Consider the following 26,613-nt stretch of genomic DNA (forward strand, 5'->3'; position numbering starts at 1 on the left):
TGATTTTTTAAGCTAAAAATTGAGATAATAAATTGGATTTCGTGAAAGAAATCGAGAAGGATGACGAAAAAGTGAAAAAATTGAGTGAAGGGAAAGATGTTAACATGTGACTTCATAAATAAATGGTGAGTCATCCCCATTCCCCAATGTTTTATTCTTTTGGTCAAACTCTGGCTAAAATATTGTGTTTCGCAAAATTTTATTTTTTAAAGATTGTCTTTGGCAAACTTTTTAATTAAAAAAATGGTGTTTTATAAAGCGCTTTTATTAAAGGTTGTGTGACAAAACATCGAAAGTTATACTCCATATCAAATATGGACCAAAACTCACGCGATTCAAACCCATGTCAAACTCTTGTTTCTTGGATTCGAAACCAACATTTGAGCGTGCGGGCGCCTGTCAATTCTATCACGTATACTCGAGATTTAATTAGTACACATCAAATGTAGCAGTAAAGTTTAAAAAAATATACTTTAAATGGTAAAGTATGAATTAAGCTAGTTTAACATAATTATATTTGACATAAAAATTGGTAAATTTAGAAAGTCTGTGTAATTGGCACCTGAGAAAATATATTGAGCAAATATATTATTTTATACTTCCTCCATTCAACTCCACATTACAAGTTTCTTCTTTTGTACATTATTCACAAGTGAACATTCAATGCCAATTTTCTCTCGATACATAAGTGAAAATATATTCATATGAGATCTTATTTAATTCTTCTTTACGAGTACATTAAGGATATTTAACTTTTATAATTTTTGCAAATACGTAGCTAAAGATATTTATCGCGTAAAACAAACGTTGGCAAACGTGAAAAAGCAAACTTGTAATGTGGAGTTGAATGGAGGGAGTATATCATATGAAAGAACTTTTTGTAAGAAATTTAATAGTAACATTTTTATACTTTTTAAGCAAATATATATTGTTTTATATATCAAAGTCAAAGGCTTATCTCGAAAATGTGAAATGTAATATATAAAAATTAACGGAGGGGAGTAATGTATTGAATATCAGGCTTTAACAGGTCTTGACCCCAACCTACTCTGTTCGCAAAGTATTACCATATTTTTTCTTTTCTTTTTTTGTGGACAATGGATACGTTTTAGGAGCAAGATACTTGCGAAATTGAGCATATACGGAACACTACAACTGACACTTGGATGATTGTAATATGAAAGAAGATGTTAGTGCTCCTTGGGCCTTGTTGAAATATCATACTAATTCATTATCACCCCTTGTATATTATGTGTAACACAAATTCTTGTTTCAGACGGACATTTTTGGTCTTATTTGTCAGACGGATAAAATGTTGTCATTTTTTAAGAAAATGTAACCAATTAATTCACAAAATGTTATGACTAGAGGTGTCATTTTTTACCCCAAAAATGATGTGAACAATAATGGTAACATGTTATCAAAAAATAACATTTTATTGTAAAATGATGACATGTTATCCGTCTTATTTCAGACTAAAAGCAATGGTCTTAAGAAAAACGGACCGTTAATAACTAGAACTTTGTTGTAAGCAAATACTATGCAATTTATTAATAATATTAATTTACAAATTACAATTGTGTAATTTATCATCACCTTTAGTTAATTTTCAATTTAGTGAAGCATTTGAGCACAAAATTTGTCCTTGGCAGCTGATCGCTTGCATAGCATTTAACCAAACAAGAAATGAAGAAAAAGGTAGAGCACAAACGATTGACGAATATAAAAATCAGATAAACTGAGAAATCAGTGGAATTATCAAATGGCCGTCCAAATTCACTTCTAATCACAAAAAGGGTATTTAGCTTGCTTACAACAGAAAAGACGAAAAAAAGAATTACCTCACTATTAAAAGAATGACACTACAAAGATGTACATCAAATCAAACTTACACGAATGACAGAAAACAACACAAAATTGCAACATTATTCTTCAGGTTAACCGTTTGCTATCCAGTCCGAGTATATAACATAACAAGAGTATCAGGAGCTATCACCGGATAATTAGCAAGCAAAATTTCCAACCACAGTTCAAGCCTCAATGTGAAGCTTCATTGGTTAACTAACATTGGAATCCGTGAATTAGAAAATTAGTAGTTCCCCATTGGTGGCATACCGAAAGGTGGCATTGGGGGCATCCCCATTCCTCCCATTCCGCCCATTGGAGGTGGTCCATAACCTCCCATTCCAGGTGGAGGGCCTCCCATGCCTGGTGGGGCCGGCAATGCAAGAGGAAGCAACTGAGCATACATGTTCTGTCATTGGAGAAAAAAGGGTGGTTAGTTTTTTGGCAAAGTAACAGAGGCCAAACTACTGTAATGTGTAAAACCCAAAACCATTTTTCACGTCCAGATTAAATGAAGACATGGCGAAGAAGAACGTTGAAGCAGAAACCAAGATATAGAAATAAATGAGAGGAACAGTTTTCTTGGGTGTAAAAGGAACAACACGGGCAGCTTTGATGTTGAAAATTTTGAATCCGGTATGACTTGATGACTTTACGTCTTTACCATCTAAGCGTACCATGCCATGGAAGAACATCCGGAAGCAATATATAAAGCTAACCTGTTGAGCAATTACATCCTTTTCCTCTTGCTCTTTAACCTTTACTTCTTTTTGTGCCTCTATTTTGTCCTTAATAAGATCATCAACTTTGCCTGTATACTCCCGGATAAACTGCACGCAACGATAGATATGAGAAGAAGTAAAATAAGAGGTCGTATGGTTCAAGAAAATAGAATGGAATGGATTGGAATGTCATACAATAGAGGAATGGATTTAGACACCCATACCGTTTGTTTGGTTTGATTCTCTCTTATATTCGAGGTAATGAAGTAAGAAACTTGAGGGAAAGTAAGGTATCAGATTCTGGGGGATTGGATTGGAGTTAGAATGCATCACGTATCTAACTCCATTCTAGAACAAGTCAACCAAACACTGAAATAGACTAAATCCATTCCAATCGATTTCATAATCTCCAACCAAACACCCCCTAAAATCATGGACATAAGTGGTTTTTGAAAGCTCTGGACTTGCTGACAATAGCACGGAAAACCGGACCACATACGAATCCGACGGAAAAATATCCTCTCCATTACCTCTCAATGGTCTAGATTTTGCTCTGGGACAATCTAACGGTCAAGTGTTTTGATGAGGTGGAGAGACATTAATAATTTTATATTGGTGTATTAGAGGAGATGGAAGGTAATGGAGAGAAAAAGTAATGGAGAGGATCCACCCTGGTAGTCAACAGCTTAGTCTAGGGCATAAAGTTTGTAATTGCATTTTCCTAGTTTATAAATTTATACACACATAAAAGAAGCTATTTCCCGTTACACAAGTTTTACCTGCAATAAGTATGGGAAGGCGAAGTCAATCATGTTGTTCATCCAGGCAAGTTCGAGAGCAACGTCTGGTCGGATAACATCGTAGCAAACAAAAAGGCACGCAGCAAAGCACTCCTTCTTGCCCTGCATAAGTAAAACCCCAGTTAGTGAGCTGCATAAAAGACAGAACACAAAGTCCAGCAGCATTAGCCCCGCCTCTAACCAGTAAGACTGGTAGACACAACATCAGCCACTACATCTATCCTATACTACTAGTTTAAAGTTGAAGGGAGGGGGAACGTTTATTGTTAGTTACTCCTGCTCCTTTGGAATTCAATAGATCAAAATGGCTCAATAAATTCTCTGTACTTCTTATTTCGTGGAGTAGCAGGCTAGTATTGCATTTTACAACACAAATTTCATTATGGGTCATCCGGAAACCACTCTTAGTTAGGCAACAATGTGTGCATCAAAGATTCAACATCCTAGCTCCGCCACACAGCAGAGGTCACTGCAGCATTAGGGTCATACTGTTCTGGTTGTTAGTTAATTTCACTTCACACTATCAAACCTATATATTAATGTTTCTTTGTTAATATAACCTCGAAACTGGTTGAGATTAGTAGATGCCAGACAAATCACTATCTGCCAATTATCATAAAAGGTAGGACTGTCAGGAAGGATTTTTCTCTAAATAGCTTAACCATAACCAGTGTCCTCGCCATAGTTATGTGATTGTGAAGCTAAGCTGCATCTAAGACGGGATACCAGAGTAACCAGACTTTGCCATCTAAATTATTCTGGGATATAAGAAAAGGAGAAGAAAATTCAAACACACCTCCTGAATGAAATAGACCAGCAACTCCTCTGCTAATTCACGATCACCAGATTGGGAGCAGGTTTCCATTGCATCTTTGTAATGTTTATCTTTTTTGGACAAAGCAATGGATTGCTTCCACCTACCTGCTTTCTTATAGATGTAAGCAGCGACGCGTCTCATCTCCAAAAGCTCGTGTTTCTCAATCTTGTAGAGAATAAATGTATTAAGAAGAAAATCTCAATTCTCCGTTATTAAAATACAGACATCTAAACTCACAAACAAACGAAAAAAAATTAAGTACACTACCTTTTGTGCAAGTCCTATCTGATCAAAGTTATCATGTAAATCAATTGATTCTCTCAATCTCTCGTAGTCTTCCTCCTCAACATATATTTCGTTCAGTGCCTCATTAACAGCAGATACATTGTTGCTCTGGACTGCAATCATATATGGCTTCACAAGGTGCACATTACCGGCCTGAAACAAGAGAGATGTACCAATGAAAACGTCTCTCTCTATAATTACGTGATGAGCAGTTCAGAGACCTTAAGACTGATTAGGTCTTGGCCAAATGATTGATAGCACAGGCTTATGTACAAAGATCGTAGCAGGCTTATATACAATAGGACGTAGGTTTGAAAATTACTGGCCCTGTGCCTCTTCACATACAAAAAAAAAGGTCTCAAGGTATCATATATGGCCAGAGATTTGGATAACAAACCTTTCGCATTATGTCAACCACACGTGTATGGTCAAGACGAAGGGCGAGCACATTGAGCATATCATTGATGAGGTCGGGATGCTCTTGTAGGTAAAAGTGCACTGCTTTATAATACAGCTCCACATTAGCAACTTTAACCACTACATCTTTAAACTGCATGTGATCCCATGCCTCAGGAGAGTGGTTCATTACAGTGGTCGCAGCATTGTCAAATTCATCATATTGGATATACAGGTAAGTGAGTTCTTTCCAGTGTTGCTGCTCATCACATGCTCTAATGAGCTTAGGAATGTTGAGACGTGTTGCGAACAGCTTAATGTGCTCCATAAGCTTTTCAGGGCGATATCTCGCGTAAAGTACCCCAAGTTCGGTGAAAATTCCCATGTGTGCACGTTCCAATCCCAGGCCACTTTCCATCAATGAGATTATCTCACTGAAACAACCTCTGTTCTGATAAAATTGGCTAACTTCCTCCATATCATCCACCTAGAAGATAAAGCAAATATTATAAATCAACAGACTAGTAAATTATGTCCACCGACTAGACTTGTAAGGCCCAAATATATAGTGATACTCAGACCAATTTTCAGCAAGAAAGCAAACGATCCATACAGTTAGATAGTGTAACCAAACAGGTCGTAGCCCTAAAAAATATTCTTCTCTCATTTGAATTATCATACTTAAGCTGGATGAGAACAATAATTTAATCCCATAGCTAACACCTGTAAGCATATAAAGGTGAGCCCTATGCTATCATACAAGAATTTGCCAAGATATATAATCATAACCAAGGATAATTGACAAGTCTTCTCACATTTCATATTTTCAATCCCATCTTATGTGACTTTGCTACAGACCAAGGAGAACACATTTTAAAATAAAAAAAGCATACCTGAATTATAACATTTAGCCCACAAATCTGAGCTAATCTAAACTCCTCAGCATCAACACATGCAAAGCAAACTTCCTTCCATGTCTTTGCACTGTTAGCTTTTCGTGCTGCGTCAACAGCACTTTGGAACTGCTTTAGCCTAACTAAAGTAACAGCCAGTTTCGCCCAGTTAGAAATAAAAGCAAATATTATCTTGGCGGCTTCATATAACTCTTCATCAAACAAGCGATCACCAACAGTTTGAAGATTAGCGACATTTGGCATGAGAATGAACTCCTCAATGTCACTCAACCTATCAATCTTAGCATATGCATAAATGAGCTCACTATCTACCCTAGGCTCCTTTGTTTGCTGCCTCACCATAAGAAGATACTTCACCAAATCATGGTAAACATCTGCACCCTCAGCAGCACGAATCACATCCAAAAATTGAGTGGAATCTTCAGCGCGTATAAACGACTCTATAGCATCACTGACCAATCCAGCCCTCAATTGAGCCTTAGCAACTTGACTCCACACAGCATCTTCTTCAACACGGAAGGCAAATTCCACTGCCCTGTCAATGCTTTGAATATTGTCGAGCAGCACATTTACAGCCTGCACATTCAGGTTAAACTTTTTGAAAATTGCAAATGCTTCTTCATAAAGTTGAGCTTCAACAGCTACTTCTCCAACTGCGGGTCCATCAAAATTATCCAGCCTGTTCACATAATCCATAACTCGAGAGGAATCTGCCTTGATGGCAGTCAATATAAGGAGATTTTGCAGATTTGAATTTCCACTAAATGCAGAGTTCTGAAGAACAATCTTTTCAAGAAGCTCGATCAACTCATGAGGGAGATCAGCCGTCATAAAGGCTTTAACTGCAGCAGAGACTTGTTCCGGACTCTTGCTTTCAGGCAGAGCAGTTGACACAACTTGATCAATGAGCTGCCTCCTGTACTCATTCTCAGGAGTAAGCACTTTCTCCCAAAGATCCTCATCCATTCTCTCAACCACATACCTGGAAAACAGCACTCGATATTAAGCAACCAGTAAAATTAAATGCACAAATGAGGATGATCAAACTAGAACATGTCACGGACCTTGCTTGCAGCTTGAATAAAGAATTTTTGTTTGTGACATTGATAAGCTCTTCGTCACACTGCCCTCGTCTATAAGCGACAACTGCAAGGGTGGGGTCACGTTTTTCACAGTACTTACCAACCACACGTGAATCATAGTATGGATTAGTTGTGAGGAAGTGCTCTGGGTTGTTGTTACTCTCTATTATGATTTTACCCAGAGCATTGTGCACATGAACATCTTGACTCCCTTCACTCACAAGGTGCTCTAGGAACTGAGTAAGTAAACGAAGCCGATTTCTGAAACAAAAAACATAAACATGAACTCGCACATAAATTAATGTAAACCTAGATTTAGCTATTCTTCACAGAGCAATAAAATCAATACCTCTTCTCGCACTCCTCCACCAGTGGCTCAACTGGAAGCAGAGAACGCACAGACAGTATCAAACCCTTGATAAAATCTTCAGGACACTCATCATCCAGAAGCTGCCCCACAACTAGTGGTGCATTCCCAGGGTTTACCTTGAAAAACAAAGTTCAAATATATCAATTAATATCCTGTATATCAAATCCCACTGACAATTTTTTGGCAGAAATTATGATCTCCAAATTAAGCAATCCATTTAAAAGGGAGGTCGTACCTTCTGAACATAACCTTCAATATAACGAAGCATGTTGTTTGTGTATAGGTAGTGTGTGAGATCAGGTACATATCCAAAACGGTCACAGACATTAATCAAAGGACGTGCGTCAGGAAGCTTGGCTTCCATCAAGAAATTTTTCGTCTTTTCTGCATCATAGAAGTTGGACTCTCTAGTCACACGTTCGACTTCTTTCAGTTGTCCAGTTTTAGCAGCTGCTTCGATGTATTTAAAGTGGATGTCAGGATCCTCACTGAAAAATAAAGCAAAAAACTGAGACAACTGGGATAACGGAATAAAGTACCAAATAAATCTCTAACACAAGGATACCTGGAGCTCAAATATGATCCAAGGAAAAAATACAATCCTTCATATGACTTGAATTGCTCGAAAAGCTTAATACAAGCATCAACACCCAATTGCTCACAGTACTCCTTTGCAGTCTGCACATCAACACACCATACATTAAATGAATTAATAACTGTAAGGTATTTTCTTACTCTTGTACGGGTTGCATGAAATTAGGACAGCCAATATGAATACCTGAACAATTATCTGAAGGTTGCCTCTGAGGTTGACAAGTAGAAGATCTTTCATGCACTCTAATGCCCATTCCCGAGAAAGAGTACCAAAGAACTCAACAAGAGCCTTACATGACAAAAAGAAATGATAGGTAAGTAACAAATACTTTTAATGAAATCACAAGTAACGAGCTCAAGTGACAAATACCTGTGGTTCTATAGCATGAGTGTTCACAATAACACGTTTTATATCAGGCAAATCAGTATAATGCTGCAAGAGTCACAAAAAAGAATAGTTTTAGTAATGGGCCTTAGATTGAAAAAGAGAAACACTATACTCTAAAATGAACCAGATAAAAAGTATAAAACCATATACCTTGATAGCTTGTAAGTAAAGACCAGCCTTTTCACAAAGCTGACCGATCCTAGAACGATCGTAATGACTGAACATTCCATTGGCTAAAATGGCATCAGCAACATTGGGAAAGGTAACAAGATTGATTTCCAAAACCTACACATATATTCCATAAGACTGAGGTGCAACTAAGAACATTGATCAAATAGATTTAAGTTGACAACTGATTGGACAGAGCCGTTGAAGTACCTTGGTTTGCAAGTAGCCATGTTCAGGCAAATTTGGCTTCAAAACATCTAAGAGAAATGCTGTTGCTTCACGTATCAAGTTCCTCTGTAGAAAATGAGAGCAGAAAAAGAGGGACAGATATTCACCAACCGAGGTTACAGAGGAAAACACGTCAACTTCGCCAAAGAATAACATTCGCCTCATATGAGAGAATGTAAACATTATACAAATTTTAATCCCTAGCTCCACATTAACATATGGAGTAAAAGTTACAGGCAACACAGGAAACAACAAAGGGAAACATTCACACCTGAAGAAAAAGATCAGTGATAGTGTTATAATCCATAGGACATCCTCCCTCCATCTGGGACATCATCAGAGCAAAATTGACAGCACCCTGCAGTGTACAACGGAATAACAAATAAAAATAAAGCATTCTACCAGTAATATTCAGATGCTATCTTCAATGAGATTACACAACCACATAAACTGCTAAGAAAGACATTCACACCTGTGGATCTGTCCGAAGGATAGTCTGGAGGAGGAACAGGTAATCTGGGGTATAACCAACCTACATCGAGAGAAAACAAGGTTCATAAGGTTAACTTTTAACAGCATGCTACATGCAACGTCAACTCAAAAACCTCGGAACTGAAATGTGTTTGAGAGACAAATGAAATAACCGGCAACTATAACTAAACGAATTCAATGTGATGTTCACCTGCTTCGAGTATACAAGAATTTTGTCAAACTCCCTGCGCTCCGCAAAGGCAGCAACTACCTTTGGAGTTGCTCTAGCCTTAATATATATCTTCAGGGCAAGGTCATTGTCAACAGTCTACATCATCAAAAATGGTAGAACCATATCAAGAGATGATTGTCAAGCTCATATATCTGAGATTCCAGAAACGCAAACGAATTATGAAAGAGTAATACCTTCACTAGATCTCCAAGTTCCTCGCTGCATTCCAATTTGTCTTCAGCTAGCCAATTTTCGAGTAGATTTTTCTTATTTTGGTTCACAACAAGGCGAGATAGCTCCAATGACTCAAATGCATTGAGCTTTCCTTTGGTTAATAGCGTCCCAAAATATTGTAGTAGTGGCGGAGTCTGACCAGCTTGAACAGGAACACTCTGAAACCATAAAATCAAGAATTTTAATTCCCAAGAAAGAAAACACGTTGGCAAGATTAACCACAATATAAAACAAACAAAAAATTTGTTGATTTTACAAAATAAAATATTCATCTTGAAACAAAATTTACAACATATAAGTTTATAGGTTTACACTTTACGATATCTATATTACCCCAAGTTTATAGAGCAAAAGGCTAGACATTGGTGAGAGGAAAACGGTGAAGCGATTGAAAATCCCCAAAGAACATTTTCACTCCCCAAGTCAAAACTAAATGCACAAAGATAAATAGGGAAAAGTGCTAGCTGAGCGATACTCATGTCAGAAAGGGATGTCAATAGACTCAATATGATAACAAAAGTTTGATACAAGTTCTATCAATTACTGTCATACTGATAACGTTTAAGCAGTCACGTTAAGATGCTTAAGTATCGTTAAAAGCACCATAACAAGGAACCTATATATTTTAAAAGCCTGCAATCTATACCTGAAATTTGGCAACCGTGTCAGGAGTACGCAATATGCCTTGTGGTGAATCAGCAGCAAGCTCCGCAGCTTCCTTATACTTTGTTTGAGCAAACAGCTCTTGGAACCGCTGGACAACCTAAAATGCAAATAAATGGAAGTTCAGCAGGTGCTTGGAAAACTGAGAAACCATAGGCTATAGCGCATATACTAATATAACTGTGATATAAATCAAACTGAAAAACCATAGGCTATAGCGCATATACTAATATAACTGTGATATAAATTATAGTAACCCGTCAACGGTAGCAAGATTCAATTTTGTCCTCTACCTCCATCTCCTCCACAAACCATAAGGCGCCAGAAATTTAGCGGGGCTGGCAAGGGAGGGGGGTTCATATAACAGTGGAATATCAGTGAGACCGTATTTCAACTCCTACCAACAAAAATTAATACCAATCAAATAATGACAGTTTGCACGTATAGTTAGCATGCTTAGTTTTTAAAATTGTTGAGCAAGCAAAAGACACCCTAATACGAAGGTACAATTTGACATCTTCATTCAGAAATCACTAGGACCAACCAACATACCAAATTTTCTGCACCAGGAAGATTTCCCCTTTTAGCTAGATTAACAGCAAGCTCCAAATTATTCAACTGGACAAAGCCACCAACATCAGATGTATGTTAGACTTCTCGGTCATCTTGGTAATTTTATTCAACGCTAAACAAAAACCACTCATAAACATACCTGGCCACTGACAAAAGGCACAATTGTAGCATCATTGACAGTAGCAAGAAGAACCTGCCCTCTTCTATTAACAGCATAGAAACCCCCAACTGATGAAGCCTCGGATGTTAAAAATATTGGATCTGGGCTAATTCTATTCCGGTAAACAGCACTGGCAGTCTCAAGGTCATATACAAACAGCAGACCAAGTTTGGTAATAACATATATCAAACCATACTTTTGAGAGATCTGACAAACAGAAGATGAATGCAATTTGATCAAATAACAGAAAGTCACAAGATTGTTAACTAAACATGAAGCAAATAATAACACACAATATGAACATAGTTTATTGATACCTGCATTGAGACTGGAAAGTCATCATTAAAATCTGGAGGAAAAAATAGATCAGCTTGTTTCTTCGTAAAACCTGGCTTTCCTGTCAAAATGTTTTAAAAGCGAGAAAATAAGGGTTAGCTTGAAAGCCACACTACAGAGAAGAATGAAAAGTACGAACTCCAAATTGTTTGACACCTTACACTAAAAGACCATAGACAGTGTCATAATAAACTAGATGAAAACAGGTTAAGACTTTAAGAGAGCAGTGTACAAACCTGGCTGAGCACCAAGCTCGATTATGTGTAGCTTAGAAGTAACCTGGCCAGCATTCATTGACTTTGTAGCAAAGACAATAAGAGTTGAGGGATTCTCATTTCCAGGGACCTATGCACCACAAAATACACAAAAAATATGTTGTGTAACTCAAAATGCAAAATCCACTACCAAAAAGAAATGTATTCTGAGGTGCGGTTATCATACCTTAAAAGAGGCAAACGATGCAGCATGAGCTTCAAGAGCTTGACTACGTTGCTGATCCACAGAATACAGTTGCATACTTCCTTTCACAAGTTGAGGCCTCTGAAAATATTATAAAAAATATATATTATGAAGTAAATATAAATGTTCCTAATGAAAGCAAAAGCATTCAGTAATTCACTTTAAACAAACCAAATTGAAGCATGATTAAAAAGAACAATATTTTTATTCAACACACTTTCTTACAAAGGACATGTAGCATTTAAGAAATTAGGGACTCTGTCAGTCCGTCTTATATACCACGTCGTGAATAGTGATAACTAACTAAGTCTATAATTTCACTAGAATTTAAGAAATTACAAAAATTGAGCAGGATTTCTAAGACTTGATTTACAATACAAGTCGCAGACGGCCAGATGCAAGGACGGGATTTTAACAAACATACAATCAAGTGCCTGTTATACAGCAAGTCAGCAACATTTCTTAATATGTTAAGATTCTCAATCAAAGGTCAACACATTAGCAAACATACACAGAGACTGTGTTAACCAACTTATACTCCTAGTTGCGCACAAGAAGCAAAGGGCAACCATACTAACAGCTTTAGTACCTTCCATGCTTTTTCCGGAAAGACCCTTGCTAATAAACCAACAAGAAATTGAACTAGGTGCAATACAAAACGAAAACCAAAAATGTTTCAAACGTGCAACACAAAAAATGTGCAGTAACTGTCGGATGTAGTACCTCAGGTGAACCAGGTGCAATACCAATCAACACCAACCACTTTTCAGCAGGGTCACATCGATAGTTGATTATTTGATTGTTAGCTAAGTTACCAGTCCTTTCAAACATTTTTGCAGGTGTTGATTCACCTAAATATCAGAAATAGTCACAAACATGTTACCACAAATTTGCAAGGTATACAAACAGGAGAATTGCTCTAAATTTGGCAAGAAAACATGCTAAGGGGGTCAATATATGTAAGCTGCAGAATACCTTCAATTGACCAATGATAAACTGATGTTTGTGTGACTAGCCCAAGCAACTTTGGAGTGATCCACTTCCAAAAGACAACCTACACAAAAACACATAAGATGCTTCAGTCAAAATATGAGTAGAAGGAAAAACATAAAATCTAAGATAAACCATTACACCAGTATATAGCTGCTACAGTCTCTAAACCTGATGGCACTGCCAGGATAAAATGAGAATTGTGCATCCTCCAAAGATAATGGAGATGAAGATAATCGGAGAGTTTTAAAGTGATATGTGTAAGAGAAAGATTAAACTTTTACTACTGAAAAAATTCTTTGTTGTGAGGGGATTTTCGAGAAAAAAAAAAATCAGTTGAGAGGGACTCAGGGACTATATTTTATACATTGTTGCTCCAAGTATCTACATTTTGTAGCAACAGCTGATACTTTCTATATTACAATTAATACTCAAAAATTTGCAACATACTTTTAAATGGTAACAGATTATGTACCTGCTCAGGCATTTGGTGCGACTTCACCTTTGTTTTTGTCTCAATGTTGAATATTTGCAAGTGATCCTGGGTAGTACCCGCTAGTTGAGCTTCACAAAAGATTAACACAAAACTATGAGAGCTAGTGCAAATAGCCCTTGATAGATCTTAACACTGGCCAAACGATATCAAATTTTGAAAGAGAAAATTAAACACTATGGCAGGTTATCCTGATTAATATTTTCTAAAAGCATATGAGCATACAGACAATTACCATATGGGGATAGTTCATATACACACTTTTTGTATGACATTACATCAGATTCAAGGATTCATATTAGAAGTACGCGTGACTCTTTACAACGTGAAAAAAGGTCTTGGATGCTCTCTCCATTCATTAGATTCACTACACTTTTGAAAATCCTCCTCACCTAAATTAAGGGAGTACTAATTAAAGAAAATGCATAAGAATCTCCTATCTACTAAAAGAATAGGTAAACTCTATCATTTTCCCGCCAAAAAACATATTCTCAACAAAGGAAACTAATGATAATTATGTTCATTCACTAAATAAGGAAACTAACAATTACAATTTAATTCATCTATTATATTTTCGTTAAAATTATATTATTTTCACTAAACTCTAAACTATATTATTTTAATTAAAATAAAAAATTGATATAAAACTATAAATTGCTAAATCTTTTATTTATCCTATTATTAGATGACGAGTTGACCCATATTCTGTATAAAATTGAAAAAAATATAAATTGAAACTCATTAGTTTTATGCTATAAAAATATTTTCATTAGAATATATTTCAACTCATTACTCAATTCTCTTAACTAATTTTCAGTTCTACCTTTTATTTATCCAAGAAAAATACAATGATGACAAATGTAAACAATTATAAGGTATCAATATTATATAAATAATGTTATAAAAATATTACTCTTTAAATACCGTGCATAATGCACGGGGTCTAAACAAGTTTGAGCATTATAACATTAGTTATCCATCATGATAGTAGCAATAACCGACATGATGAGGCACGTAATATGATCTTACAGTTCTAAAAAATGGGTATGGTTGCACAATTGTTCATTACAAAAGTATAAGTTTGTCAGTAAACATAGTGCGATTTGTGTACGTGAGGCATGCACCTTCTCGCCTGTACCCTGTGGTGCTCCTCACACCTTTTAAAACTAAGGCATTACATTTACACCTCATTCACTACATAACTACTTAAATATTATAACAAATAATCATATCACCAAATTCCCTTAGATCCTTACAATCAAATGAACCTTTGCACGTAGCTGCAAGTCATTATAACAAAATAAGGTTTCTCTTCTAAACAATTCCCCCACCCTCGCAAATCACCGCAATACACACATTGCTGAAAATTGAACCAAGTAGGCCATAAATTCCATCTGTACTAAAGCAGGCACCAAAAAAACTCACTACTAGTCTGCAGAATCTTTAATATACAAAAATTTATATGAGACTATTGTATTCATGCAACCAAATCATTTAATGTTGTCTTTCTCATTTAGTAATAAGGTGGCTAGTGCCTTGATTGTATGCATAAAAGATAAAATTACAAAATCACCTTATACAAGGCACCACCTTTCATAAGACTGATGTACAAAATGAACCGTCTATTTCACAACAAACATGATGAAGACATTTTGATTCCTACGTCTTGTCCTACTAATCTGTCTTGTCCTACTAATCTACCAGACAAACAACTTGATAAATATTCTTGAGAAAAACGGGGATCAATGTTAATGAAATGAGGACATCAGTTGTTACATGTACCTTTCAAGGCAAGGATTCGCGTGTTTGGGTTCATAAGAGCAGAATCGGCAGTAATAGGCCGTCGCAGAGGCTGCATAGGCATGTTCATATCAACAATGACAACACTATTCTGCGGCGATGTTTCCCGCACACAAATATACTTCTCTGATTCCATCGTCACATTGTTAAACGTTATGAATTGCGGATTTATTCCAATGCTCGGCAACTGCAGTACACAACATCATCAATCACAACAAATTAATATCCAGCTATCAATTCTCTAATTTGAATCTAACAACCTGCATTCTATAAATCACATTCCTAACAGCTAGTTTTCCAGATCTAGCTAAAGCTCAGAATGTACATAACCATTAGACCGATATAATATTCATAATCGCTGAAATACCGAAATCAATCAAATCAAGGTGTAAATGTTCAACGTTACGAATTTCGGATTTACTCCAAATGCTCGGGCAACGGTAACGCAACACAATTCGCTAATTTGATCCAACAACGTACATCCCATAAATCACATTTTACACAACAATTCATCCAGATCTAGCTAAATCTCATAATGTAGATGATAATTTGACCTAATTAAAGTTCATAATCATTGAAATACCGAGATTCATCAAATCAAAGTGAAAACTAAAGTCACAAAAACAAAGATCAAAAGTCATAATCGCTAAAATACCGAAATTAATCATCAATAATCAAAACTTATAAAAAAAAAAAGAGTACTAACCGTGAGAAGTTCTTTCATAACGATGGGCGCAGTTGCGGCCGCCATTGTTACGAGATCGAACAGTCAAACCACTCGCCGAGCAAATACAAAAACGACGAGTTTGATCAGATCGAATCAAAAATTGGAAAAAAAAGAGAAAAGTCAAGTGGAAGTGTTTGATTTGGTGTTTAATTGATTGATCATTAATAACCTCTCTTAACACCTTAATTAAAGATGAATGAGAGAGGAAATCAAATCAAAAGAATTAAAAACAAATCTAATCTAACCGATTTTTGAACGGGAAAAAAATGAAGGCGAAATGACGGAAATTAAAAATGGGGAGTGAATAATGAATGAAAAGGAATACTCTCATGTGGAGGCCTTTTATATGTCGTGCTTAATTGTGCTCTTAGTGTATGTGCGCACTTTCGTTTTACCACTTTTTCTTCTTCTTTTATCGATTATTTTTTCCTTTTTAAAAAAAAAGAACAATAAAGTTCACGTATGATCTCGTCGAGTAATACACAAATATGCTTATGAGTTATGTATGTATAGTTTGTACTCAATTGTGACAAATTAAACTACAAACAAGTATGAAAAAAGGGTTTTTTTTTTATTCAAACACGAGTGAGCAACAAGTAATCAAGCAATCAAATTTTAAGATGAAAATTTATCAAATTTAAGAGAGACTTAATTCGACTCATTAAAATGAGGCACTTTAGTTGATAAAACCACTCAATCCATCCTTCTAATTAATATTATCACCTTATTGTGGAGATTATTCTCCTAAATCTCCTTAATAATGTTTAAATGACAAGAAAATCACACTTAATCAAATAACCCAACTTATCAATCCTAGCAAGTCGAAATCACATACATTGATTAAATTAATAAGAAGATAAAAGTACTAGAGATTCAATAAGGGTAAATTAGACACAATGAAATCACGATTAATGCCTAATTACAAGTTAATCATTTTGTAATACTACGGTTTTATGAGTCTCTGGTACTCTATCGAGTGAGGCTTACTCTGTCGAGTAAGTATGTTTTGGTGTACGAAACAGTGTTCTGTCTGTAGGGTACTCGATCGAGTAGCCTTGGCACTCGATCGAGTAAGCGGCACTCGATCGAGTATGTTACTTACTCGATCGAGTAAGTTGGTTATCGGGTAATATTTTGACGGGTTTTGTTAATAATGCGAATTAGTATATATATAATACGCCGTTATCTTTCATAAACACTTTTATAAACCTTATACACTCAAAAAGAGATTGCAAACTACGTTGTTCTCCCCATTCGCATTATTGGCAAATCCCGGAGCTAGAGAAGTCGGATTTCGTTGTTCTTTGCATCATAGTAATCCTTGCGTCAAGGGTAAGATCCACGTACCATTTTTATAGCATTTGGTTGACTTTGTTTAAACCCTAATTTTGGGAATTGGGGGTTTTTATGATTTATTGTGCTGTTAGTAATTGTATGATTATGTGTTAGGAGGAGGAATCGTAGAGGAGAGATTTTGAGACAGCTGCTAAGATCGTCTGCTGTGTGTTTGCATTCCGGTAGGGTTTTCCTACTCGGTATTAGTTACATGATATGTGTGGTGATTGTTTTGTAGTTAGTGATTGTTGATTGATTCAGACGGTTGTGATTGTATATTGTTGATTGATTCGAGATTTGTTGATTTTGGTGTTATGGTTATTGTTTATCTGTCTGTGTTCTTCGAGGTGCGTCCCTGGCTGAGTGGAGTCACTTGCGGGAGTGGCTTCACGCCCATGATTCGCCTTCTGTGGAACCCGCCATAGAAGGGATGTGCACATTAATGGACTTGGGTGTATCGCTCGATGGAGATAAGTGGGGCTTAGGTGGGAACGGCTGCGGTCCCCCACTGGCGACGAGGAGTAACCTGTTGCGATGGGTACTCTGACAGGGCTACACACTTTAGTGTGTAGTCAGTTATGAGGAGTTGATTATGGAGACTGGGGTTGATGTGACGATTGAGCTGTTTGTGTACTTGTTCCATTGTGGCATTGTTATTGTGTAATTAGTACTGACCCCGTTAAATGTTTTAAAAACTGTGGTGATCTACTCGGGGGTGGTGAGCAGTTATTGAGCAGGTATGAGCTGATGCGTATGGGATAATTGGGAGGAGTCACCACGATGCAATTTAGAAGTCTTCCGTTGTGTTTGATAGTTTTATATCTTTTGATAGTAGACAGTTTTGGAGAACTTGTATCTCTTTATCAGTTTTGGTTTTTGGCATGTAATCACATTAAACGTTATTTACTATTTAAATATGTTTCTTTATTGTCGGATGATTATCATTGCCTCGGGTAACCAAGATGGTAGCACTTTCATGCCTTAAGTGGTCCTGGTAAGGCACTTGGAGTATGGGGGTGTTACACATTTACTTGCTAATTAAGCCAAGAAGAAATCACATTCATTAGCATAATAACAAGGTGTTGCAAAGATGAGATTACAAGGAAATCACACTTAATAAACCCAACAACAATAAATTAAGGAACTTGATTAATTAAGCAATGAGGAAATCACACTTAATTACTCAATGTAAACAAGGTTTCCAAAATTCAAACAATAAACACAAAGGAGTAACAATGATATTGAAAATTAAGGAAAGATTATGTAGTCTTACAACGAAAGATTACACCTTTGAGCCGGATTAAGATGAGGAGATTAGTTCTCCATAGTAGATCTAAACCCAATAAAAAAGATGAATAATTCCGAAAATTACAACTTGATTAATTAAAGTAAGCATAAGATTCCTAAAACTTAATGGTGTTCAACTTTTTATAGTCCTAAGATGCGGAAGATTAATGGGCTTTAAGTTAGAAGCAAACCCGTAATAAAAATTGCGGAAACCCAGATTTTTCGCACGGTGCGAATTTCTAGGCAGAAATTTCGCACGGTGCGAGTTCCCTGCTGGACAACATTTTTTCCGAAGGCCATATCTCTCTCTTTATTTGGGCAAATGAGGCGTGTGACTTACCGTTGGAAAGCTAAGAATATAAGCTTTCACCTCCACTTGGCCTTGCATCGATATGAGCTCTAGAACTCAAGAGATACCCATTTGAAATTGATCCTTATGCAAATGATGCTTCAAGTCTTCAATTGCTTCATCCTTTCACTTCTTCATGTCTTAGCTAGTCTTCCTTCTTGCTTGTAGATATTTTGTACCATGGTAGACTTCAAGACATGCATTTGCTTCCTATCATTGCTCAAAACTCCATTACTAACCCGACATTAAGAATATGGTAAATGTGACGTAAATCATGTGAAACCACGTCCCAATGCCGCTTTATTATGCATAAAATAAGCTAAATATATAGTAGAAATACGAGCCTATCAATTATCGATCGGCCAAACAAGCAAATTAGTAAAAAAACTATAATTTGTGGTGAACTGATAAAAAAATAATGGAATGTGATAAATTGACCAAAACACTATATCTGTATCTAACTTGTTATTCATTTAAGTAGATTTGAACAAATTACCCTTTCCCAATCTGTGGCGGACGTAGACTTCTATGACTAAAGGCATAAATTTTTATCCAATAAATTATCTTCCGTCTTAATAACATCTTTATGTTTTGAAATTTTTTTCCAATAAATTCATCCATCTTAAAAGCATTAGACTTCTTTGGTAGAACTGAAAAGTTGGTATGTTCCAACTCGCCCTGTACTTTTGGACTGTTTTTGAAGCATCAACTCAGCCTGAAAATGGCTCTACAAATAAGTGATTTTGGGTAGTCTAATTTAGATATAATATGCTTTTAAGATGGGTCGGTCAATTCATACCTGTTTTAAGCGGATATTGTAAGTCTAATATTTACGAGCACATTTTGTCCAATCATTATGGATATTGGTCTTTATTGATTGCATCATTTAATGGGTTGAATTATTAAGATTGGAGAAGTATTAAGTTTAAGAAAGTTGGATCGAGTTCAGGTCAAATTGATTTTTATAAATTTCGGGTCATAGTTAAGTTGGTAACGACAAGTCTTGGATTAATTTTTTCGAGTTTACTACTTGCGCAAGGGTAGTTTTGTCAAAATCTAGTGCAAATAATAGAGAACTTATTAAAATGAAACTTTTTTGGCGAATTTGTCACCAATGTATATTTTTTTTTACCAATTTGTTACAAGTGACATTTCTTTACCAATATGGCAACTACTCTCTATTTTTTTTTTACCAATCTGGTAATTGGGCCCACAATTATTGTAAGACGGAATCTTTTATTAACCACTTTTATTCACTATTAGGGTTGTGTTTAGATCCGTTTTATAACTATATTAGTGAAAAACCGCCTTACACAACATGAGTTTTTTCTCATGTCAAAAATTATTACGCTTTTAAATATGTACCCTTTGCTTTTCAAAAATCTCACTAATAATCTTTACATAGATATCAAAAGAAAATTAACAATGGTGGACAGCCTGTACAAACACGTATTTTTGAAGGCTTAGACAAGTTTGATGCGGAGATGAGAGAGGTGGGAGAGGACTTTGAGGAGTGAGATGGTGGTGAAGGTTATAAGGAGCCTCACAAGAGGGAAACTATAGGTGGGAGTGGTGGGAGCATGTATGGGAAAAAAGAGTAAATGTGGAGCATAGCTGCATATGGCCTTTCAACACGTATGACATCAGCGGAGGTTAGGCAATGACCCGACAATTGTAAGTCTCTGTCGTAAGTTGCTAGCTAGGGAAAATGAGAATTGTAGCAATTATTGAAAGTAAGCTTAGTGAGGTGGAGATAAAGAAGGCAATGAGCCGTGTCGTGTGATGCGGTCGTTTCTACACCAAAAATAAAATACCTAGATTACTGCTAACAGAAGTCAGCGGCAAGTAGGGTCGATCTCCACAGGGAGGCGGTGTACTATCTATTTGTTCGTTTATCTGTCTAAATGTCACTATTGGGGGTTTTGATTCAGCTAAACTAGAAACTAAGGCAAGGGAAAAGAATTAACAGTACGAGAAAGAAGTATGCTAAGAGTCGGTCCACCATGGCAGCTATCAGATCTATATTATCGGGAATATTAAGGCGATTAGACTATTGATAAGAAGAGCTATGGTCGTCACCTTTCGGTCCTTAAACCGCCCTAGAGCGTAAACAGCTTAACTTTCGCCCTCACTGCAATACCCTATTGTAACTAAGCAAGCCTTCCCTTCCAATCTTTCGATCCAGGTCGCGGTTAACTAGAATTATTGGTCTCCTGCATGCATACATTTGACCGGATAACAATTAAATTGCCTAATACAATTCCTATCGGAAGGCTAATCTATTTAATACAATTAAAGCATCGCTACCACGGCTTCCCTAATCCTAACACACTAGGGGAAATTAGCTAGACATGGGAATGGGGGAAACAAGAAATAAAGGAGAAGAAATAAACATAAATAACAGTAAGAAAAGAAGAGAAAGAGTTAATACTAATTATTGATCCGGAAATAAAAGCAACGAAGAGAGAGGTAGGGAGAAGAATAACGTGATCCCTGCCTCCGGGTAAAGAGAGATGATTACAAATGACATCCTTAACTCCTATTTATAAGAAATTAGGAGTAGGATTAAACCTAATTAACGAGTTAAAGCTTAAAAGCCCAACCCGTCAGCGAAGCTACTCGATCGACCAACTAAATCACTCGATCGAGTGAACTTGACTCAAAAACCTGCTCGATCGACTTAGAATGTCCTCGATCGAGTAAATGCATAAGAAGAACTGGTCGATCGAGTAAACAGACCACTCGATCGACTTATTATTGAATCCTAACCACTCGATCGAGTAATAAATCACTCGATCAGGTGGGTCTTGACTTCAGCAGCTACAATTCTCGTTAGTTTGACTTTGACTTGTCCTTTTAGCTCCCGAAACACCTTCACGCATCCCAAGACAGCTATAATTCCCGCTCCAAATCTACTCTTTCTCCAAATGCATGCTAAACGGACGGTAATTGGCTTGATTTCCGCTACTTTCGGGTCCATACCTGCAAATAAGACATAATAACCCAAAGTAGCATATTCGGGGCATTTCGTAGCATAAAACCACGATAAAAGCATAGAAATACGTGCATAAAATAGGCTAAAAAGACTATATAAAATGCACGTATCAAATCTCCCCAAACCAAACCTTTACTCGTCCTCGAGTAAACTCAAAACTATACGCTAATGGAACGGAAAAAATAACTCAGAGCTAGCTACAAATACCCACTTAAGCCAATTTAATGCAAGCAAACTAAACACTTATAGCAAGATAGTCAAATGCAAACGAGTTATAAGATGTTTATAATAAAGCTGAACCGTCGACCTTGCAAGACCTTTAAAATCGGACTCTCACGGGTCACTCTTTCTCTCATGAAGCAAAGGGTAAGCATATATATGTAAGAGAGAAAGAAAAATAGTCGCTCACCTAAACTACGACCCACATAACATGCATGCAACTAATATGATAGACAATTCTGACTACCATACACACATTCCAACCAAACAAGGTCCTGTCACAGCCGAGGGCTTACAAAAATATGGTAAAGTGAGGCAATGGGTAAGAAAAGGCAAAACATTTATGGGAATGTGGAGGTATAGGCGGCCAAGCTAGTACCTAAACAAAACCATATATCAACATCCGATTCTTAAGCAATTATGGGATTAAGCACATGCCCTTCATTTGGCATAAAACTCACCAAACCAAACTGAACTCACTCCTCAAATAATGTAAGATAGAACATAGGAGCAGAAACCGTCAACCATTTTTTTCGAATTTTTCTTCTTTTTTTCCTTTTTCATTTCTTTTCTATTTCTATTTTTTCTCGGTTTCTCTTTCTTCTTTTCTGAATTCTCTTTTTTTTTCGATTCTTTTTTTCATCACGTTTTTTTTTTGAATTCTTTTTTCAACATCCTCCCTTTCTTCATAAGTTACCAACTCCGATTCAATAGAATATGCGCCAAACTTGATACTATGGACAATATACCGCAAAACAATCTAAATTAGCTTGACAAGGCATGCTAAATTTGGATGTAGCTAAGGGTCAACTGGCAAATTTGGCTAATGTGGAGTTTCAATGGGTAAAAATGAAAGAAAGGGAAATTGTAAGCACCTCCCTGCATGTGACACCAACCACTAACCCGAATGTATGACGGCAAAAAGCAATTGAATTTCATATATGTGCAAATTAATGATACATGTTATGCAAGGAGTAACTACTCACAATCCTACATGAAACTGGTCATAAATGACACCAGCTTATAAGGCTCTAAATCTTAGAATTTATAAGTAGGTTGCCAAAATTTTCAGGTCAAGTCTATTCGTTCAGCTAAATTAAACATTAACTCGTAGATTATGCAAAGGACAAAGCTAAAAGACAACAGTTTAATGCAAGGCTTAAGCAAAAAGACAGTTATAGAGCAATATCATCATTGAAATCTACCGTTCCGACTCAACCTATATGCTAAAATAAACGTGAAATTTTTTTGAATTTTATGAATTTTTCAAATTTTTATTGAATTTTTTAATTTTTTTATGAAATAAATAACAATGCAAACAGGAAATTAAACGTGATTACTGAAATGCAATAAAAACAAGATGCAGACACAGATATGGATGCATAACCTCCCCAAACCAAACCGTACAATGCCCTCATTGTACCAAAACATGGAAAGGAAATGCAAACTGAAGGAGAAAGAGAGTAAAAGCGGAAAACTCACAAAATGCGCGAATAAGGGGACCTCCCCAAACCGACCATGAAATGGGAGGTTGCTAAGGGCCCGGAAAACCGTCTCACGAAGCTAATTAAAGTCAATAGCACTCGATGTCCGTCCAACAGTGGTCGATCGAGTGACATGGCCATCTAAACTGCTCGATCGACTGGAATCTGGGTCGATCGAGTGGTTTCTCATTCTGCAGGTGGTCGATCGAGTACATCTTCACTCGATCGAGTGGATTCATCAGCAAAGATGCTCGATCGAGTAGAAAAACTACTCGATCGAGTGGATCTCAGCGTGTTCCTGCAAAATGCAATAAAAACAGCCCGCAAACTAACAAGACAAGCATACTGAGAAAGTTTTATGGTACGAAGACCATTTATTACAACTGAAATTAAACTAAAAAGCAAAATAAAATCGCCGGGTTGCCTCCCGGGTAGCGCTAGCTTCAGTCAGGTCCCAGCTCGACCTTCTTTTTCTTTGAGCCTCTCTAGTCAAATACAATCAAAACAGCTCAAAGCGCGCAAAGACAACTTTGTCAAATAGGCTGCGCATGTGCTACACAAAACAGTAAGTAGCACCAGAGTGGAATAACAAAATAGGAAATAAAAATGTTTAACTTTTTAAGCCGAACAAATTTCCTATGGGCGCTCCTAAATTTATCCACATAATAAAGGAGCGCGGGAGCAACTGTCAATATATAAGGGTCCCGATTCAGATTAACAGTTTTGAAATGACGAGGGCGGTGGGAATTTGCTAATTTAATCGTCCACTTGAGAGGGGGTATAACTTTAAAAGAAATTGCGCAAGTTAAACGAGGTAGGATACTATTAGAACAAACAATAATAGAATTATCGTTTACTACCTCAGATCGGTCGCTCTTAATGACGGAATCATAAGTAAAAGAGTTTATTACCTCTTCCGTGCTAGGAGCAATTACCGTCTCAACTGCTTCTTCATCAACCTCCTCAGTGGAATCTGCCCCGTAGATCGCAGCTTCAAGTGTATCCGACTCGGCTGTGAATAGGGGAGGTTCACCGTAACCTTCATCATCGTCAAACTCGTCATCCAATATGAACCCAAGTGACGGAGTTAAGCTCCCAATGGCCAAATCAGTCGATCGAGCAAAGTACTCACTCGATCGACTACCTTCCTCCCGCATCTCACTCGATCGAGTAACAAATTCGCTCGATCGAGAACTATCCTCCTGAATGTCACTCGATCGAGAAGGGATATCACTCGATCGAGGATCGTCTTCTCGGAAATTCACTCGATCGACCATTAAAAGTCACGCGATCGAGTGATTCTTCCTATCATATTTGGTATCCTTGCATACGCCGGAAATACGATAGAAAGTCTTCATCCGAAATATGGAAATCATTTTCAAGATCGGGCAACGCGGGTTCTTCATGGGAAAAACCGCTCTTGGTCAAGTACACCTCTTCCGGTTGCCGATCATCCAACCCACCGTTAACCGAGCAATTTGGATTGCAACTCAAAGAATTTCGGTGACTTGAGCACCGACTTGAGCACCCATATGTCTACCAAATTCCGTAACTAAGGATCTCACTCCGCGATTTTTTTTTCGTATATCACGGGGATCTTGTTGCGGTGGCCATTGAAGGGGTGGATGTGGCGGCACAACTACGGCTGCATTGTGCTCAGCAGGACCACATCCCCAAGACTTCTTCCTTTCCCAACTAGCAGATGGCTCAGCTTGGGCTTCAAACTGAGCAATTAGTCGGGAGACAGATGTCATCTTGGCAAGAGGGATCGAAGGTACTCAAGCCTTCCCTTCGATAATCTCCCTCGAGTCTGTCTAATAAACCCGTGAGCCTATCAAAACAAAGACTAAAGAAAAAGATAAGAAACAGCCCCAAGGTACTTAGTCTTCCCTTGAGGCGAAAAGACAAACAAAGATAAAACAGATAAAAAGCGTCGCCTCCCCAAGAACGGCGCCAAAATTTGATGCGGTCGTTTCTACACCAAAAATAAAATACCTAGATTACGCTAATGAAGTCGGCGGCAAGTAGGGTCGATCTCCACGGGGAGGCGGTGTACTATCTATTTGTTCGTTTATCCGTCTAAATGTCACTATTGGGGGTTTTGATTCAGCTAAACTAGAAACTAAGGCAAGGGAAAAGAATTAACAGTAAGAGAAAGAAGTATGCTAAGAGTCGGTCCACCGTGGCAGCTATCAGATCTATACTATCGGGAATATTAAGGCGATTAGACTATTGATAAGAAGAGCTATGGTCGTCACCTTTCGGTCCTTAAATCGCCCTAGAGCGTAAACAGCTTAACTTTCGCCCTCACTGCAATACCCTATTGTAACTAAGCAAGCCTTCCCTTCCAATCTTTCGATCCAGGTCGGGGTTAACTAGAATTATTGGTCTCCTGCATGCATACATTTGACCGGATAACAATTAAATTGCCTAATACAATTCCTATCGCAAGGCTAATCTATTTAATACAATTAAAGCATCGCTACCACGGCTTCCCTAATCCTAACACACTAGGGGAAATTAGCTAGACATGGGAATGGGGGAAACAAGAAATAAAGGAGAAGAAATAAACATAAATAACAGTAAGAAAAGAAGAGAAAGAGTTAATACTAATTATTGATCCGGAAATAAAAGCAACAGTAGCAGAGGTAGGGAGAAGAATAACGTGATCCCTGCCTCCGGGTAAAGAGAGATGATTACAAATGACATCCCTAACTCCTATTTATAAGAAATTAGGAGTAGGATTAAACCTAATTAACGAGTTAAAGCTTAAAAGCCCAACCCGTCAGCGAAGCTACTCGATCGACCAACTAAATCACTCGATCGAGTGAACTTGACTCAAAAACCTGCTCGATCGACTTAGAATGTCCTCGATCGAGTAAATGCATAAGAAGAACTGGTCGATCGAGTAAACAGACCACTCGATCGACTTATTATTGAATCCTAACCACTCGATCGAGTAATAAATCACTCGATCAGGTGGGTCTTGACTTCAGCAGCTACAATTCTCGTTAGTTTGACTTTGACTTGTCCTTTTAGCTCCCGAAACACCTTCACGCATCCCAAGACAGCTATAATTCCCGCTCCAAATCTACTCTTTCTCCAAATGCATGCTAAACGGACGGTAATTGGCTTGATTTCCGCTACTTTCGGGTCCATACCTGCAAATAAGACATAATAACCCAAAGTAGCATATT

At 37.2% G+C, this 26,613-nt stretch overlaps 1 protein-coding gene across 1 annotated transcript; it reads right to left on the reverse strand.

Moving 5' to 3' along the window:
* Positions 1-1,713: 1,713 nt before the first annotated feature.
* LOC141600335 (clathrin heavy chain 2) lies at positions 1,714-16,227 on the reverse strand. Its single transcript, XM_074420555.1, has 30 exons — positions 15,727-16,227; positions 15,003-15,207; positions 13,203-13,291; positions 12,713-12,791; positions 12,461-12,588; positions 11,720-11,818; positions 11,515-11,623; positions 11,260-11,339; positions 10,922-11,149; positions 10,762-10,827; positions 10,193-10,309; positions 9,507-9,704; positions 9,292-9,408; positions 9,082-9,141; positions 8,881-8,967; positions 8,592-8,675; positions 8,364-8,498; positions 8,196-8,258; positions 8,010-8,114; positions 7,797-7,909; positions 7,467-7,719; positions 7,211-7,347; positions 6,844-7,122; positions 5,759-6,761; positions 4,867-5,352; positions 4,452-4,622; positions 4,164-4,349; positions 3,347-3,469; positions 2,565-2,675; positions 1,714-2,254 (listed from the first exon to the last, which is right to left on the reverse strand). Exons 1-30 carry the CDS (start codon positions 15,769-15,771, stop codon positions 2,090-2,092), a joined length of 5,121 nt encoding a protein of 1,706 aa, XP_074276656.1. The 5' UTR covers positions 15,772-16,227; the 3' UTR covers positions 1,714-2,089.
* Positions 16,228-26,613: the final 10,386 nt, after the last annotated feature.

This window comes from Silene latifolia, chromosome 9 (assembly GCF_048544455.1).
Source record: "Silene latifolia isolate original U9 population chromosome 9, ASM4854445v1, whole genome shotgun sequence".
NCBI lineage: Eukaryota > Viridiplantae > Streptophyta > Magnoliopsida > Caryophyllales > Caryophyllaceae > Silene > Silene latifolia.